At 46.4% G+C, this 16,965-nt stretch overlaps 1 protein-coding gene across 1 annotated transcript; it reads left to right on the top strand.

Moving 5' to 3' along the window:
* Positions 1 to 3,984: 3,984 nt before the first annotated feature.
* On the top strand, positions 3,985 to 16,854 carry POLR3GL (RNA polymerase III subunit GL). The gene is made up of 8 exons (XM_081175479.1): positions 3,985 to 4,097; positions 5,229 to 5,419; positions 6,317 to 6,446; positions 8,557 to 8,625; positions 9,364 to 9,420; positions 13,035 to 13,108; positions 14,275 to 14,388; positions 15,131 to 16,854. The coding sequence occupies exons 2-8, from the start codon at positions 5,294 to 5,296 to the stop codon at positions 15,215 to 15,217; spliced, it is 657 nt and encodes a 218-aa protein (XP_081031605.1). The 5' UTR covers positions 3,985 to 4,097; positions 5,229 to 5,293; the 3' UTR covers positions 15,218 to 16,854.
* Positions 16,855 to 16,965: the final 111 nt, after the last annotated feature.

Below are 16,965 nucleotides of genomic sequence, written 5' to 3'. Positions count from 1 at the left end.
CAAGGAAATAAACAACTATCTGACTTTTAGAAGACATCTGAAGGCAGGCCTGTTTAGGAAAGTTTTTAATGTTTGAAGTTTTATTCTGTTTTTAGTGTTCTGTTGGGAGCCACCCAGAGTGGCTGGGGAAACCTCAGCCAAATGGGTGGGGTAATAATAATAATAATAATAATAATAATAATAATAATACAAATTCATGGAGGAGAGGGCTATTGATGGCTACTAGCCAGGACGTCTATGCTCTGCCTCCACCATCAGAAGCAACAATGCTTTTGAAAACCAGTTTCTTGAAAACCCAGGAGGGGAGAGTTGCTCTTGCGTTTGAATCCTGCTTGCAGGTTTCCCATTGGGGCATCTGGTTGGCCACTGTGAGCACAGGATCCCGGACGAGATGGGCTCCCTTTGGCCTGATCCAGCAGGCTCTCCTTATGTTTTAACGCTCTTATGACATACGCTAGGCAGGGGGAATGAGGACTTGTGGGTTTGGAGGTTGACCTCTGAGCGAATAATCTGAACGGGAGGGCTGAGCCCCAGAATATAATGTCAATGTTAGCCCGGAAACCTGTGAAGTAGCGGAAATCATAACAGCACTTGCCAGATTTTTGCAGTGTCAAATGATATTTCAAACACATTATCTCTGCAACACCTAAGTGGCTCTCCACTCTGGGATGAAATTACTCTCCCTCTATTACCGATGCAGAGCTGAGGGACAATTATCTAGCTGGTGAAACTGTAACTCATTGAAATCCATAGGGTCTACTCACAAGGTAGTAACCCTCTGCTTGCCATGTGCAGCCCTCTCCACCGCAAATCCATTGCTTTATTGTCAGGATAAAATCAGGCAAGCATACTTGGGTGCTTTTCAGCTAAGTCACGCTCAGAGTAAAGGGCCTAAGTTGGTCCTCACTGTTATTTTCAGTGGGTCTTCTCTGAGTAGGACTAACAATGAAGGCAACCCTTACTGCCTATCTGTCTTGCTGGGGATTTCCTGCTTCCTAGCTCAGTCTATCTGGCTACTAAGCTGTAGAAGCTCTGCGCAGGAAAAAAAACCCACCAAGAGTGCATCAGAGCATGTGCAAAGTGCATCACCCGGCACCACATACATGCTAGAATGAAGGGTCAGCACGGCCAGCAGTCAGGGATGATGGGAGAATCCAGCTACATCTGGAGGACCACATGTCCCCCACCTCTGGTTCAGAAAAGACATCTGTGTACATTAGAAATAGATGCCGAAAAGAGATTGCACAAACTGACTCATAATTAAATGCATATTTTTAAAATGTAGATTGCTACTCCCTGCCCCCCTTTTTTCTCTCCGTGTCCACTTCTGCTTCTTTCTCCCCCTCCATCTTCTCCTGCATCTCCCCCCACCCCACGCTCTGTTGCTATGGCAACCGGCAACCACCGGCTGGGCAACACACAGGCATCCCAGGGTGATGGGCTGCTGAGATGCCTTAGCGGATGGAGAAAAGAAGAAGAAGGAGAGAATCTAATAGCAATATGTCTCTGGCTCCCGCTACCCCCCCTCCCATGGCATCAGCCCACGTGCTAGTGTGGCTCTGCTATTAATATGATGCGCACATCAAGAAAACGGTTTATTTTTATGTCTGTGCAATTTTAAGGCCGCTCTCTGAGCAGGGGAGGGAAGAGGGGGATGAATCACCTTAGCAGCTCCAGAGAGAAATTTCAGGGTGGGGAGGGTGGGGGAAAAACTCAGGAAATCAGGAGGGGCTTGGGATCAGAAACGGGCGCTTGATCACGGGGATTGTGGCTAATCCTAAAATAGCTCCATGCCTCCCTTCACCTTAGCAGATCTCTGTGTGGCTATTTATTAATGTAGGTATTTATTTTCTTACATATACATCCCACAGTTTGTCCATCAGAGAACTCAATGTGGCGTTCATGGGGTCCTGGGTGGGTCACCCCTCCAGGCACTGACCAGGCCCTGATCATCTTAAGGCCTTCCCTATCTTGAAATCATTATCACTGGAACCAAAAACCAGTAGAAAGAGAAACGCACCTTTGCGCATGCTCAGAGGAACTTTACTGAAGGAGCGTCTCCACCCCCATCGTTCTGCCCGGACACTGAGATACAGCACTGAGGGCCTTCTGGTGGTTCCCTCATTGCGAGAAGCAAAGCTACAGGGAACCAGGCAGAGGGCCTTCTTCGTAGTGGCGCCCGCCCTGTGGAACGCCCTCCCATCAGATGTCAAAGTGATAAACAACTACCTGACATTCAGAAGACATCTTAAGGCAGCCCTGTTCAGGGAAGTTTTTAATGTGTGACATTTTAGTGTATTTTTGGTCTCTGTGGAAGCCGCCCAGAGTGGCTGGGGAAATCCAGCCAGATGGGCGGGGTACAAATAATAAATTATTATTATTATTATTATTATTATTATTATTATTATTATTGACGATGAGTTGGCATGTACAATGCACAGGCTTAAATATTCAAACCCCCACTCAACAATGACACAGACTGGATGGTTTTGAGGCATCCCACCTTACAGATTTCTCATGAAGATGGAATCATAGAATTGTAGAGTTGGAAGGGACCATGAGGGTCATCTAGTCCAACCCCCTGAAATGAAGGAATCTTTTGCCCAACGTGGGGCTCAAACCCACAACCCTGAGATTAAAAGTATCATGCTCCAACCGGCTGAACTATTCCAGAGGTGATGTTTAAAACCCTGAATGACACAGGCCCCAAATACCTGAAAGATGACCGTCTTCGAGACAGACCCTCTCGGGTGCTGAGCTTGGCAGAGGGGGCCCTCTTGGTTGTTCTTCCACCCTCAGAAGTTTGGGGTAGTGGTGACCTGGGAGAGGGCCCCTTAATTGTCTAACTCCTTGCCCCATGTAGGTGCATCAAGCCCCTTAACTACGCAGCTTTTGGCTGAAGACACATCTCTTCACCCTGGCTTTTGACTCTTGAGATGTGTATTTTCAGAACATGCCTTATTTTGTAATTTTCAGTTGTTTAAAACTGTTTTAAATATTGTGTAAAACTGAACTTTTAAATTATTGTTGTTTTTAATTGTTGTAACCTGCCCTAGGACCTCAGGATGGGGGGGGGGGTAATGAAGTGTGTGGTAATAATAACAACTGTATAGAATTGCACTGTTCAACATATAAATGAATTTCAATTTTAATATATTTAAATTATATTTATATGTATACCCCCCCACACACTTCATTTAATATGTCATGTCCTATATCTGAATGAAAATGTGAAAGAGGGGGGAAATGATATGTAAAGGGTTTAAAGGTGTGTAGGAGAGAAGCACTTTGGAACGCGGAGACAAATTGCTTGATAACATTTTCCTTAAAAAGAAAAAAAAAACCTGCACCCACTCTTATCCCTGGTGTGTGCAAAAACGAGAGGAACGGCTGACAAAACAGAGGTATCACCCGATAAATTAACTGCGCGCTGCTGACAGGTCTACTCAGGAGTAAATCCCAATCGCTGGTTTCAAGGTAAATGCAGGGTGCAAGGCTGCAGTTCGGTTAACCATTTCGGGGGGGGGGAGAGAAAACTGGTGCGGCCCGATCCCCTGCACGTTTACTCGGAAGTAAGCGCCCCTGTGCTCAGTGGAGTACCCTATGTTACCTAGGCACGGGTTGCAGCCGGCACCTTTTTGAAGGACTTGTTCTGCGTAAGCCTGCAACCCTAGATACGCTTACCTGGGAGTAAGCCCCCTATGTCTCTTACTCCTGAGTAAGGTTACAGGTAGCTTCTTCACTTACTTCCAGCCAAAACACATGCTGCGTGATTTGATTGCATCTATACAGGGAGACCAGCCTCCACCCACTCCCCCATTGTTGGGGGTGAGACTAAATGACCATTTGGGTTCCTTCCAATTCTTTTAAAAAAAATGATTCCAAGCTGACAAAAATCAGCTTGACACCCTCCCCATTCACAAGTTCTTAAGCCACTCCTCTTCCTCCTCCCTACCCTCCTCCCTATTGGCCGCGGGCCGCGGAGCTCCGCCCCTTTCGAACGTTGCGTATCCGGCTTCGAAGGACCCGGCAGCAGCTCTGCCCGCTGCCTCCCCCCCACCCCGCCCCCACGTGGGCCTTGCAAAGGGGAAACTAAGGTAAAGGCGGGGAGACTAGCTGGTCCGGTCCATTCTTCAGTGAGAGGCCTGGGAAGGAGTCCCGCCCACCTCTTGGTGGAGGAGAGGGACTAATGGGGTAATAAGGGAGAAAAGGGGAGTCCCCCCCCCCAGGGTGCTGCTTCGCACCGAGTCAGACCACCCCCGGCCCTTCTAGCTCAATATTGCCTACACTGACTGGCAGTTGTAGCTCTCCGGGATCTCAGGCACTTCCAGCCCTCCCACTGAGGAATCGAACTTGGGAAGTTCCGCATGCAAAGCAGCTTCGCCGCCGCTGAGCTACGGCTCATTTTTCCTTTTGCAGTTGCAGCTACGGCTTGCTTTTGAAGAACAGCCTGCCATCCCGAAGGGCAGTCGCCTAGCGTGGCGTGGGTGACATTGTGTGCGTGTGTCCCGTGGCGGGCTGGCTCGATCCAAATGCCACAGGTCCAGAGTGTAAACATCTAATGTGGAGCTGGTTTGATTTTCGGGTGCACCTTAAAGTCAGCTTGCTCCCTGCAAATAGAAAAGTAGCAAGGGAGCCAAGCGAACCCTTTTGCCCCATCTGCTAGCTTTCCGCTTGCAGGGTTTGCTTGTTTCCCACAGAGATCCAACACAAGGTGAAAAGTGGCACAGCAGAGAGAGATATCTCCCACCTTCGTTGGTACGGTCAGCTTTACCACCTCAGGTTGGGAGGCCAGAGAAGCGAAAGTGAGGACTCCTGGACCCTTACACAAGTATTAAAGGTGCAAGGGTCCTGTTCTCTGTTTCACCTTTGCCCCATGACTCTGCTCCCTCATTCGGCTATGTGTATCTGGCCACATGCTGTTGTGCTACGTTACACGGCAATGCTCTAACCACAACTGAGCTTCAAAACTGTCGTGCAGGCCAAAGATCTGTCTAATCCAGCATAAATTAAACAAATTAAATTCTCATATATCTCATATTAATGAGATGAATTTAGGACCATTTCTGCAACAAGTGCTCATTTCCCAAAAATTATATCCTGTGCTTTTCCCCTCCTCTGGGGCCTACTCCCTGGTATTTTATCTGTGTTGTTTTAACAGAGACTCGGTCTGGCAAAAAAGCAAGATATAAAAAGTAATTTATACCTCTCATCTTATTGTGTGACAGATTTTGCCTCCTGACAACCCCTCTCCTAAGACCATCGGTACATATTTCTGCCCAGAGGACCAATCATGGCTGGAAGAGGTGGCAGAGGGAGGGGCCGCGGCGGTCACATGACCTTCAACGTTGAAGCTGTGGGCATCGGAAAGGGGGAGGCTCTGCCCCCACCCACCCTCCAACCATCCCCACTGTTTCCTGTGAGTCTGGATTGCTTTTTCTTAATTTCTCCCCCCCCCCCTTTATTATATTTATTTACGTTCCATATCAAACATGTATTACCAAAGCAATGTTGATTTAAAACATAAATAAAAATAGGTTATATAAAACAATGAATCCTTTAAAGGAAACTGTAGTATTGAATATTAAAGGTAAAGGTAAAAGGACCCCTGACCATTTAGGTCCAGTCATGGCCGACTCTGGGGTTGCGGTGCTCATCTCGCTGTATTGGCCGAGGGAGCTGGCGTACAGCTTCCGGGTCATGTGGCCAGCATGACTAAGCCGCTTCTGGCGAACCAGAGCAGCACACGGAAAAGCCGTTTACCTTCCTGCCAGAGTGGTACCTATTTATCTACTTGCACTTTGACGTGCTTTCGAACTGCTAGGTTGGCAGGAGCAGGGACCGAGCAATGGAAGCTCACCCTGTCGCGGGAATTCAAACCGCCGACCTTCTGATCAGCAAGCCCTAGGCTCTGTGGTTTAACCCACAACGCCACCTGCGTCCCTAGTATTGAATATTATAGTAGATCAAATATTATGTTAAATAGAATATTTTTAATCCTACCAGTAGAATGTATTGTGCTTTAAAGAAACGTAACCTGAATCCTGAAATACTGTTTGTAGGGTAGCCAGGTGGTGGTATTTCTATTTATACCGTAATCCATTTTACGTTTTTTCTTAATTTGATCTTGGGGGGGGGGGGTGTCTAGAAAAATCAGACATATTAATTTATCCAATAAATTTATCTGTATTTATTTATTGCATTTATAAGGAGCTCAAGGTGGCATACATGGTTCTCTCCCCTTCCCATTTCACCCCCCATTTCAACCCCGTGAGGCAGGTTACCTTATTGTGTCTTTTTGCCTCTCCCCGTTCAGCCCTTAGAATATAAACCTGTTCCACTGCAAACAGGAGAGGAGGTTGAATACATGTTGGCCCTGAAACAAGAGCTGAGAGGTGCTATGAAGAACCTGCCGTACTTCATCAAGCCTTCTGCACCAAAGAAAGGTAAAAAAACAACAACTGTAAAAACCCACCAGCCAAGAAGAATGCAGAATTCCTCCTCTGCTAGGAGGACAGTAAAACAGCCGACCCACCTCTTAAATATCAAAGGGCAAAAATTGTTTGCCATCTTTTAATCGCTACCCCACCCCATAGATTGGCTGACCTGTTTCGGAGTCACAGAACGTTCACCGATGGGAATTTTGGGTTTGTTTGTTTTTTGAAGGGGGGGAGGGTCAGCCATGAATGTTGGAAGTCATAAGAACATAAATAGAGCGTGCTGGATCAGGCCAATGGCCCGTCTAGTCCAGCATCCCAGTGGCCAACCAGGTGCCCCAATGGGAAACCCAAACACAAGAGCCCTCTCCCCTCCAGTGGTTTCCACCAGCTGGCATTGGCCCTGGAGGCAGAACATCGCCATCATGGTTAATAGTCATTGGTAGCCTACTCCTCCGTGAATTTGCCTAATCCTCCTTTTAAGGCCACCCAAGTTGTTGGTCTATTCCCAGAGCGGTTTTCACAATCAATGCCTCTTTCCCAGGGAACTCTGGGTATCCCAACTCTTGGCACCCTTAACAAACTACAATTCCCATGATTCTTTGGGGAAAGCCATGGCTGCTTCAAGTGGTATCATCGTGCTTTGAATGTACGGTGCTGATGTGACCTATATCATCTGGCAGCATCATTCCCAGGCCTTGCTGTGAAGATTGGGCAATGACAGGCAAACGGGAACAGATTCACTCCCATTTTTCAACCCCTCCTTTCTCTCCACCTCCCTGTTGCTTAGCTGTATCCCCTCTCAGTCTCCTCTTTTCCAGACTGAGCATACACAGATCCCTAGGCCTAGACCATTCCTCATAAGGCTTGGTCTCCAGACCTTTCGTCACCTTCATCACCCTCCTCTGCACATGTTACTATAGGCAGGTGCATCCCGGAGATATTGCAAAATCCTCCCAAGTCAAGTTTCCCAGGGTTGTAAAATCCTTTTCATCTGTGGTATCATATACACCTTGTTAACCTGAGGCCACTTGGTGTCATCAGTGTGTCCAAACCCAGTGACTCTAAACCCCAAATCTCTCTAAATTTCAGGATTCCTAGATCCCTATCGAGTGCCTGGTTTTCACTGGCCTAAAGCCAGCTTCAGGTTATGTTGACAAGAGGTCATTGGCCAAGCTGATACTAAACTGTGTTCAGCGGAGCACAGCAGAGATCTTCTGCTGTGATCCACCAGCCTGGGCGACCCTCTTGGTTGGAGGAGCAAAAGCCCAGAGGAGAGGATCATAAGATGCGGTGGGCATCTTCCCTCTGTGGGCTTTCAGGAACTGTTCATTCATTCTTCGACAAGCGTATTTTTAAATTCCAGGCTCTGGTTTCACTCGTAGAAGCAATGAATCAAGGCTCCTTGAGCTCCGCAGTGACCACTTGAGGAATTGGATACTGGGCACACACAAAATGAGGATCAAGAGCTTTCTTCTTCTTTTGAAAGCACACTTCTGGGCCTCAGGGGTCCCTAAACAGCCCTGAGAATATGTGGGTAGCACCTGGTGGGAAATATCAGTGGCTAGATTGGGAACAGGGTTTTCTGGAAACTGCACAAGGGGGAGAGCATTGCTGCTGTTCTTCCCAGGAGTGTTTAGTTGACCACAGTGAGAGCAGGAGGCTGGACTAGATGGGCCATTGGCCTGATCCAGTGGGCTCTTTTATGTTCTTTTGCTGTTCTGAGGATGCTGGAGACCATTAGAACAGGCTTCCTCAACCTCGGCCCTCCAGATGTTTTGAGACTACAATTCCCACCATCCCTGACCACTGGCCCTGCTAGCTAGGGATCATGGGAGTTGTAGGCCAAAAACATCTGGAGGGCCGAAGTTGAGGAAGCCTGCATTAGAACAAAACCTGTGTCAACTCATAAGAGCAGAGAAGTAAGGGGAGGAATAAAGTAGGGCCTGTTGGGTATGGGGGCAAGTAGGAGGCAGCTTTGGGGTGTAAAGAGGGCCGGCCCATGAAGAGAACCACAAGTTAGCCACACCGGGTTTAGTCAAGTCCCTACATCTGTGTGTGGGTTGGTAGAATGGCTTGGCTTGTTTCTTGAAACCTGTCTGCATCCTGCATTTTCCAGATGTGGAACGCTATTCCGACAAGTATCAGATGTCCACTCCTGTTGACAATGCCATTGAGTGGAGTCCTGGTAAGTCGGAGAATATTTTATTTAGTTGTATTTATTTGGATATTTGCACATCCCACACCAGCCTCAAGGGCTCCTTTCCCCCCTTGCCTTAAATATATTGGAAGATATTTATATATCATTTTCCATTACAAAAAAACCCCAAAAACAAATACAAGTACAAATTGGTGAAAACATACCATGAAACAGTAAAAGCGACATAGAAACAGATGAGACGTAAGTTGCATGCAGGGTGGAACTGTTGAAATTAATCAACCTAAGTTAGACATTACTTGTGAGGTGGTTTGGAGGGTACAGTTGCATTCATAGAATCATAGAGTTGGAATAGACCACAAGGGCCATCGAGTCCAACCCCCTGCCAAGCATTACAGCCCTTACAACAAACTTGTGAGTTAGGCTGATGTTATTACCCCCATATTAACAGTGGGCACTGAAGGGCCAAGGTAGGATCCTGTCTCCCCACCCCACATTATTCCCCCAGCCCACCTTGCCAACAGAAATGAATGAGACCTGTGTAGAGTATACACAGATAGAGTTCCCTGCTTAGAGCACAAGGCAAAATTCCGACTTAGGGGGGGTTTTTTTTGGGGGGGGAGATTTTTTTGGGGGTAAATAAATGGTGTTATTAGGAATTTTGAATGGCTCTGAAGAACAGAAGTGGTGGATTTTATAAGAAAATCCAGCCAGACCTTCCACGTGTGCCCAAGTAGTTAAATTTTGCTTGGCTATTTATCTTTGCAGATTGGAAACAGCTACCCCAAGAATTAAAGATCCGGGTGCGGAAGATTAAAAAGCAGAGTAAGTACTTCTCCGCGTTCAAGCTAAAGTCAGAACAGCAGCAATAGAAACCCCCCTTTTCTGACTTTTACGCTTTCGCACCCCACAATCACCCAGGTGCAGAACAGGGATTTGACCCTTCATCTCAAATGGCAGCACTCTGCTCACCCAGCTCTTAGGTATCTGCATCCAGTAGGCCCCCACCACTGGTTTAGGAAGCAATGTACGCACACTATCAGCCACAATCCGTATCTATCCTGTGAGAAAAGCTGCCTTTTCATCTCCCCACAAGCAGGCCAGCTTTGATCTGATTTGAAGGCGTAATCCTTATTTCTTTCTTGCATTTATATATTCCTTTTTTAAAAAAAGGTTTTATGTATACTTTTCAGGTTTATACATTTTATTAGTTTTACAATCAATTTAACATTTCAAAGTTTGACTTCTTTCCCCCTCTTTCTGCAGTTCCTTAAATTTATTTTTCAATATTTTCTGCATATCCAAATTTGTTTAATTGGCTCATTTTTATTATCTACTTTAAATATATACTCTTATGAAATTGCAGGTTGTTACAATAATCCTGTCAATGTTCTTATCTGTTTACAATTTATCTGTAAATAAATAAATCAAGATAAGAGTTTGTTATCTTGATTTCTTATTCTTCCAGTAAGTTTTGCCATTTCTGTATAATCCATAAGTTTTTGTATCCATTTTTCCTTTGCTGGGACTTCTGCTTCTTTCCACTTTGGGGCAAGTAGCATTCTTGCTGCTGTAGTTGCATACCTAAATAAATTTCTATAGAATTTAGGTAGTTCTGTCCCTATAATTCCCAAAAGAAAAGCTTCTGGGCTTTTTTTAAACAAACGTTATTTTGAACAGCCTTTTCAATTAATTGTATATCATTTCCCATTTATATATTCCACCTTTTTCTCCAAGAAGCTCAAGGTGGCGTACATAGTTCTCATCCCCCCTCCCCCCATTTTATCCTCACAACAACCCTGTGAGGTAGGTTAGGTTGAGAGTGAGTGACTGGCCTCAAATCACTCTAACCACTGCACCACACAGCCTCTATGAAGACAGCCATGCCCCCTCCCCACCCGCTGGTGTGTGGACAGACAGCAACTTCGAAACACACAGCTGTGTACAGTGTGCAAATGCGATTTGAAACAGAGGGGGTGGAAACAGCTCCACCGCGTTTTAAGCCGGTAATGTGTGCACAGCCTAAAGCTCTGCCCACTGTACCATGCTGCCTCTGCCAGTTTACAAGGGTTCTTTCCCGTAAAAACCCATTTAGCTTTTCCTGAATTGCCCAAGTCCCCATTTACGCAGCTTACTGTTCAGTTTTATGGGGAATTTAGTGACAGATTTCCGCTCAGAATTCCCACACCCTTTCCTGGTTTAATCCTCAGCCAGGGAGATGAGTTCAGACAGGCAGAGTTTGTCACCCTTCCGAAGAGAGCTGAGGCCTCTGTAAATCCAAGGTGGGAAAAAGTTTTGTAACTGGCAAGCAGGGCCTGAGAGAACCTTCTGCCCTAGATGCCCAACCCTGGTGCAGAAATGATCACGTTAAGAGGATGTCCTTGATTGGTGGGTCTTCAAAATGGAGGGTGAGGGAGAAGATGGTGGTCTCATGGGTATGATGGGCCGAACCTTACTAGGATTTTATAAATTGCCACTTTTCAAAGTTTTCTGCCCCTGCCAAATTAATGCGCCAAAGAACCCGTGTGTTGCAGAGGATTCTGGGACATGCCATGGCTTTCGGATAAGCAGATGAACCCAGAACCCTCATTCTTGCCCCTTGTGAGCTGAGAGGCCGCATTCGCACCATATATTTTAAGCACTAGGATACCACTTTAGATAGTTGTGGCTTCCCCCTGAGAATTCTGGGAGCTGTAGTTTGTTTAAGGGTGCTGAGGAGGCCACAAATTCCCCACAGAGCTACGATTCCCAGACTTCCCTGAGAGTAAGAAGAGGGGTTGATTGTTAAACCACTCTGGGAATTGTAGCTTTGGGAGGGGAACAGCGAAAATGTCGAGATATTTCCCATGGTTGATTGTGGGAGCCTTATTATTTAATATATAAACTAAGGTGATATATGCAGGTTTTGGTGTCTTCGGGTATCTTCCCGTGTAAGAGTTGGGGTGTCTAGGCGACGTTTCGACGAGGTCTCACTCGTCATCTTCAGGCTGGTGCTTTCGGCTTCTTGTTACTAGAACAGAGCAGGATCTCAGTGTTTGAGTTCCTATAAATACTGTTGAGGGGGTGTGGTGTATAGCCTCCAACGTTCTGGGCAGAGAGGAAGTTCCCAGGTTATTGTGCCTTTTCTTCTTTTGTTCATTAATTACTTGAGGGATATCTTGAGTGATTTCTTGAGTGATATTCTGAGTACCACTTAGGAGGGTCATTAGGTGTGGATTAGTTGCTAAAGCTTTCGTGTCTTGACCTCTTGAGCTTGTGAAGAGTTTTTCTGAGAAGATGGCTGTACTGCACTTAGTTGTGCTCTGGCTTGGCTTCGTGTATAGGGGCGAGCTGTGGTTTTGTGCCCTGTGCCAGCCAGATCTGTGTAGGGATTGCAGGGGGGTGCAGCATCCGGAGGTGCCACTATGGTTTGGCTACTGGATGGTGTCTGTAATTTATCTGTGGAGAGGGTCTGGGTTTGGGTCTGGTGTGGTTGATTGGAGATGGCGTTCTGTGTGCCTCTGGTTCTGGTGTCGGTTTTTGTGGGGAGGGCTAATTTCCAGATGTCTGGCAGGCGGGACGTGTCGTCACGCTTGTTCATGTTGTGAGGGTGTTTCTCTATCTCGATGGCTTCCATGATTATTCTCTTGTGGTGATGTTCCATGTTAAAGAGCAATTTGGAATCTGCAAAATTAATTTCGTGTCCTGTTTCTTTCATGTGTTGGTAAAGAGAGGAAGTTTTTTCTTCTTTTTTGACGGCATTCTTGTGTTCTGCGATACGTGCATTTATTCGTCTGTTTGTTTGTCCAATGTACGTGGCAGGGCAGACTTTGCAGGGTATTTCATAGACCCCTTGGTTTTCTAACTGGATTTTATCTTTTGGGTTTCTGAGGATATTGGCTATTTTTTGGTTGGTGCAAAAGGCTGTTTTGATATTGTGTTTATGGAGGATTTTGCTAATTTTATCTGTAGTGCCCTTGATATAAGGAAGGAGTGCCATGCCATTGTTTTCTTCTGTGTCTTGGTTTTTTATATATATATAAAAAATTTTCTGGCTGTTTATATTATCTGTATGTGTATATTGAGCTGTTGAATGTTTTGGAGGCCTTGACTCTTCGTTGCTCTTTGTGGCTCCTTGTTGTGAACCCCTCTGGAATGTTTTGTATTTAGGAACTGTTGACCACACAAGTAGGTAAGATAGCCAGCTCCTTGAATTATGCCTGGGGGGAAATGGGCAGCCTTCAGGAGATGTCGGTGTGCTGATGTAAATGTATGCAAGGGCTGTAGGGCATCTTTTGTGTGCAGAAGGTAATGGGTTCAATCCCCAGTGGCGTCTCCCAGTAAGACTGGGAATGTCCCAGGTGGACTAATGGTCTGGCTTTGGTACAGAAGCAGCTTCCAGCATTTATCCTGCTGTCCTCTCTCTGTGGTGTTAACCTGATGGTCTCTTTTTGGTACAGGAGCCACCGTCCTTACCCCCAGGCGCAAAACTCAGTTGCCAGTAGACAAAGAAGAAGCCATCAAGAAGCTGGAGGTAAGAACATAAGATGAGCCTGCAGGATGAGGCCTATGGCCCATCTGGTCCAGTATCCTGTTCTCACAGGGGCCAGTCAAATGCCTCTGGGAAGCCAAGACAAGAGCACTTTTTGCCCTCCTGTAGTTTAAAGCAACTGGCTTTCAGAAACATTAAGGCCAGGATGAAGAGGTGTCTTCCGCATCCTCCAAAAGCTGTACAATGAAGGTGCCAGACGGACCTCTGCAGAGAGGGAGTTTAGGGGCCACCACAGAGAAGACCTCTTGGAGCATAACAGCCACCCCTGAGCCTCTGAGAGCAGAGGAGCTGGTTTGTAGGGAAGAAGACAGTCTTTCTGATATCTGGGGCCTGCATTGTTCAGGGCTTTAAAGACTACTGTGAGCACCTTGGATTAGGCCCAGAAATGAACTGGCAACCAGTGCAGCTGTTTTAGAACAGGGGGTAAATCAGAATTGTAGAGTGGGGAGGTCCTCCAGGGGTCATCTAGTCCAACCCATGCAATACAGGAATCACAGCTGAAGAATCCCCGAGAGTGGCTCCTGTATTTATAAACCATCCGACCTCTTGTTTATAAATCACCAGTGAAAGAGAGCCCAACACTTTCCTGGGTCATCTGTTTAACTGTCAAACAGCTCTAACCGTCAGGATTATATGTGAGATCTAAACGGAACCCCAGCCACTAATCTGGCTGCTGTATTTTGGACCAAATGAAGTTTCATCTTGAATCAACCAGAGACGGTGAGATCCATCACAAGTCGGGAATGAGTTGTATATACAGTGGTACCTTGGGTTAAGAACTTAATTCGTTCCGGAGGTCCGTTCTTAACCTGAAACTGTTCTTAACCTGAAGCACCACTTTAGCTAATGGGGCCTCCTGCTGCCGCTGCGCCGCCAGAGACCGATTTCTGTTCTCATCCTGAAACAAAGTTCTTAACCTGAGGTAATATTTCTGGGTTAGCGGAGTCTGTAACCTGAAGCGTATGTAACCTGAAGTGTATGTAACCCGAGGTACCACTGTAATAGGATGGAGAACAGGAGGCCGAATCAAGACCCAGTTCATGTGATGGTTCCTTTGGGTCCCAGATCCTGTTCTCAGCGCTAGGAGTCTTCCTTTGAAATTGTGATATAATAAGCTTGTGTCTTAATACTTTTCAATTGTTTCCTAGACTTTGGAAAAGAAAGAGGAGGAGGTGACGTCTGAAGAGGAAGAGGAGAAAGAAGAGGGAGAAGAAGGGAAGGAAGAGGAGGAGGAGGAATACGACGAGGAAGAATTTGAGGAGGTATGGAGGACAAAAATCAGAAACGCAGACCCGTCTTTGGCAAGAGGTTCAACCTGCCGTTTCTCCACGTTGAGGGGTTCAGGCTTCCTTCCCTGCACAACCCCCGCTTGCTAACGCCACCACTAGACTTCTTTCCTTAGCTAAAAAAGTGTGTGCGGTGCCATCCCAGAAAGGTTTCTCTGCTCCCTAAAATTCGGAGAGGCATCCAACTGGGATCCATTTGGCAGGAGGGTTTTGGATATCTGCACTTTTTAAAGCTGAGAAATCAGCGTTGACCAGCGAATTCAAGGCACGAGATATTCACATTTTGTTTCCTTTATTAAAAAAAAGGAATGTGCTTCTAGTCCATAAGGATAAGCTAGAAAGTGTGTGGGCCACATCTGATGAAACCTCGGAAAGCCAGGATGTCCAATACATCTGGAGGAGCATCAGGTTCATAGAATCATAGAACTGTAGAGTTGGAAGGTGTCCCCAAGGGACATCTAGTCCAACCCCCTGCAATGCAGGAATCACAGCTAAAAATTCCTGGCAGGTGGCCATCCAACCTCTGTTTAAAAATCTCCAATGAAGGAGAGTCCACCACCTTCCGAGGTGGTCCATTCCACGGACAAACAGCTCTTACCCTCAAAAAGGTTTTCATAATGTTGAGTGGGAATCCCCTTGTTATTTGAACCTGTTGGTTTTAGCGAAAGCTTGCTCTAAACTCTCATCTCCGCTGCACCCATTTATTCTTCTTCAACAGGAGACGGATTACATCATGTCCTACTTCGACAACGGTGAAGATTTCGGGGGCGACAGCGACGACAACATAGATGAAGCCATATACTGAACGGGGCAGCCCACCCGGTTTGCAAACAGGGAGGTGCGTCTCACAGGCACCCCAAACATCTCTCCCCCACTGAGTAGCCTTTTCTGCTGCCCCTTTGGGGTCCTTGGATGGACAAACTGTCTGGCTTCGGATAGGCTCCTGATTGCTTTCTGTGGGGCCCCGTCACAAGTGGAACCTGCCGGAACTTCTGCTCATTCGGCCTCTAGGTGGCATCGCTGATCCATTCTTCCCTGGGTGCTCTGTGTGTGTCTGTGTGGGCACCTGTTGACAAAACCAGCACAGGAACGTTGGATCTTCGGCTTCCTCCATTTTCTTCTGGAAAATGTGGGTCCCCTTGGGTTTAGTAGGAGAGCGTGTGAACTCCTGTCTTTCTTTCCTGGGCCTAGGAAGGAAATGGAATCCTTCCAGAAGACACTGAAAGGGACTTTTACCTGCTGTGTTAATTCACAGCAAAAACCATTCCTCTCGTTTGATCTTCTCTTTTGTAATGATGCCTTGTGTTTGTTTTTCCTCTTGTGTGGAAGGCAGTGCCAAACGGATGCCAAAGATACAGATTTTTTTCTTTGGGAAGTATTTTAACGAGACGGTTTTAAATTCCACTTTTCTACTTTTGACTTTGTGAAGCCCTGTTGAAGATGAAGGGGGTGAATAGGAGGCAAAGGAGATAGCCAGCCTCTTTGAAGAGTTGCCAAGAATCTCCCACAATCCTCTGGAGCCTGTAACTAGTGAAGGGACACATTCCCTGTTTCGTGGAATGCCTGTGCATAGAAGTTCCCATTTTGAGATGTACAAAACCCGATTTTTAATTTGTATTTTAATCAGCAACGAGGTTTCGGTGCTGTACTTTGGTTTGGCTGAGAGCTGCCAGCTGCATCCACAACTTTCCCATCTCAGGCATAACTGTTGAAGGTGGTGGGGCTATCCCCCCCCCCCCACCGCACCCTGTGATATTTAACCCTTATAAGGATTTTTGCAAGCACAGCTGGGCTAAATATTCACCCCACCTTCCTGAAGCCATTTATCAGCTGCTAAAGAAGAAGGACTTTTTAAAGGTCTTATAGTTTTCAAGGGTGTCATCCTGTCTTTAAAATGCAGTGTGGACAAAGGTTCCCCTCCCTCTTCCTTTTACAAAAAAACAAAGCCCCCAAATTGAAACAGGCTGGCCAACCACTGCAAGCAGGCCATGCACATTTCTGAGACAGACTGCCCAGCCACTCAGTCTCAAAGATGCTCTGTCTTCTGCTTCCTCCTAATATTTCCCCTGGGAACAGTGTTTGTGACCAATGGGAATCCTGACACACTGACAAACAGAGCATCCCACCCAGTCCTGTTCCCTTTAGGAATCCTTCAGCTGGTTCAGAAGGTCCTTTCTTTGAACCAGCTCCCTGATTTGCAGCATATTCTCAAGCAATCCCTAAAAGTCTCAGTGAAGCAGATGAGTGGATAAAGAGAAGACTTTGAGGTTAGGGACTTTCCTCTAAAGTAGGATTGCTGCAAGACAGAGCCCTTCCCTTTATTTTTGCCTGTTGGCAAGTTTTTAAAATGCCGCTCCTTTTTACAGTGTGCGTGTGTGTGAGTATATATGTGTCTGCATATAAATTATTTTATTGCAATAAAAGTTTCCACATTTCCCCCCCTGGCTCGTTCAGTTTCCTGAGGCTTCCCACTCACAACAAAGCCGAAAGGTTTGCCCGGGTTTAGGCTGCATTCGCACAGCAGTGTATTCTGTATCCCTTATACTTTTCTTA

The sequence above is a fragment of the Podarcis bocagei genome (genome assembly GCF_964188305.1).
Source record: "Podarcis bocagei genome assembly, chromosome: 16".
NCBI classification, from domain to species: domain Eukaryota; kingdom Metazoa; phylum Chordata; class Lepidosauria; order Squamata; family Lacertidae; genus Podarcis; species Podarcis bocagei.
Note: the sequence above shows the minus strand (reverse complement) of the source record. Positions and strands in the feature narration are given on the sequence as shown.

What these genes read in the sequence shown, in the direction of transcription:
- POLR3GL (XM_081175479.1), top strand. Translation starts at nt 5,294, where the DNA reads ATGGCTGGAAGAGGTGGCAGAGGGAGGGGCCGCGGCGGTCACATGACC. An exon ending in AACCATCCCCACTGTTTCCT is followed by an intron (nt 5,420 to 6,316) that starts GTGAGTCTGGAT and finishes CTCCCCGTTCAG; the next exon opens with CCCTTAGAATATAAACCTGT. An exon ending in GCCTTCTGCACCAAAGAAAG is followed by an intron (nt 6,447 to 8,556) that starts GTAAAAAAACAA and finishes TGCATTTTCCAG; the next exon opens with ATGTGGAACGCTATTCCGAC.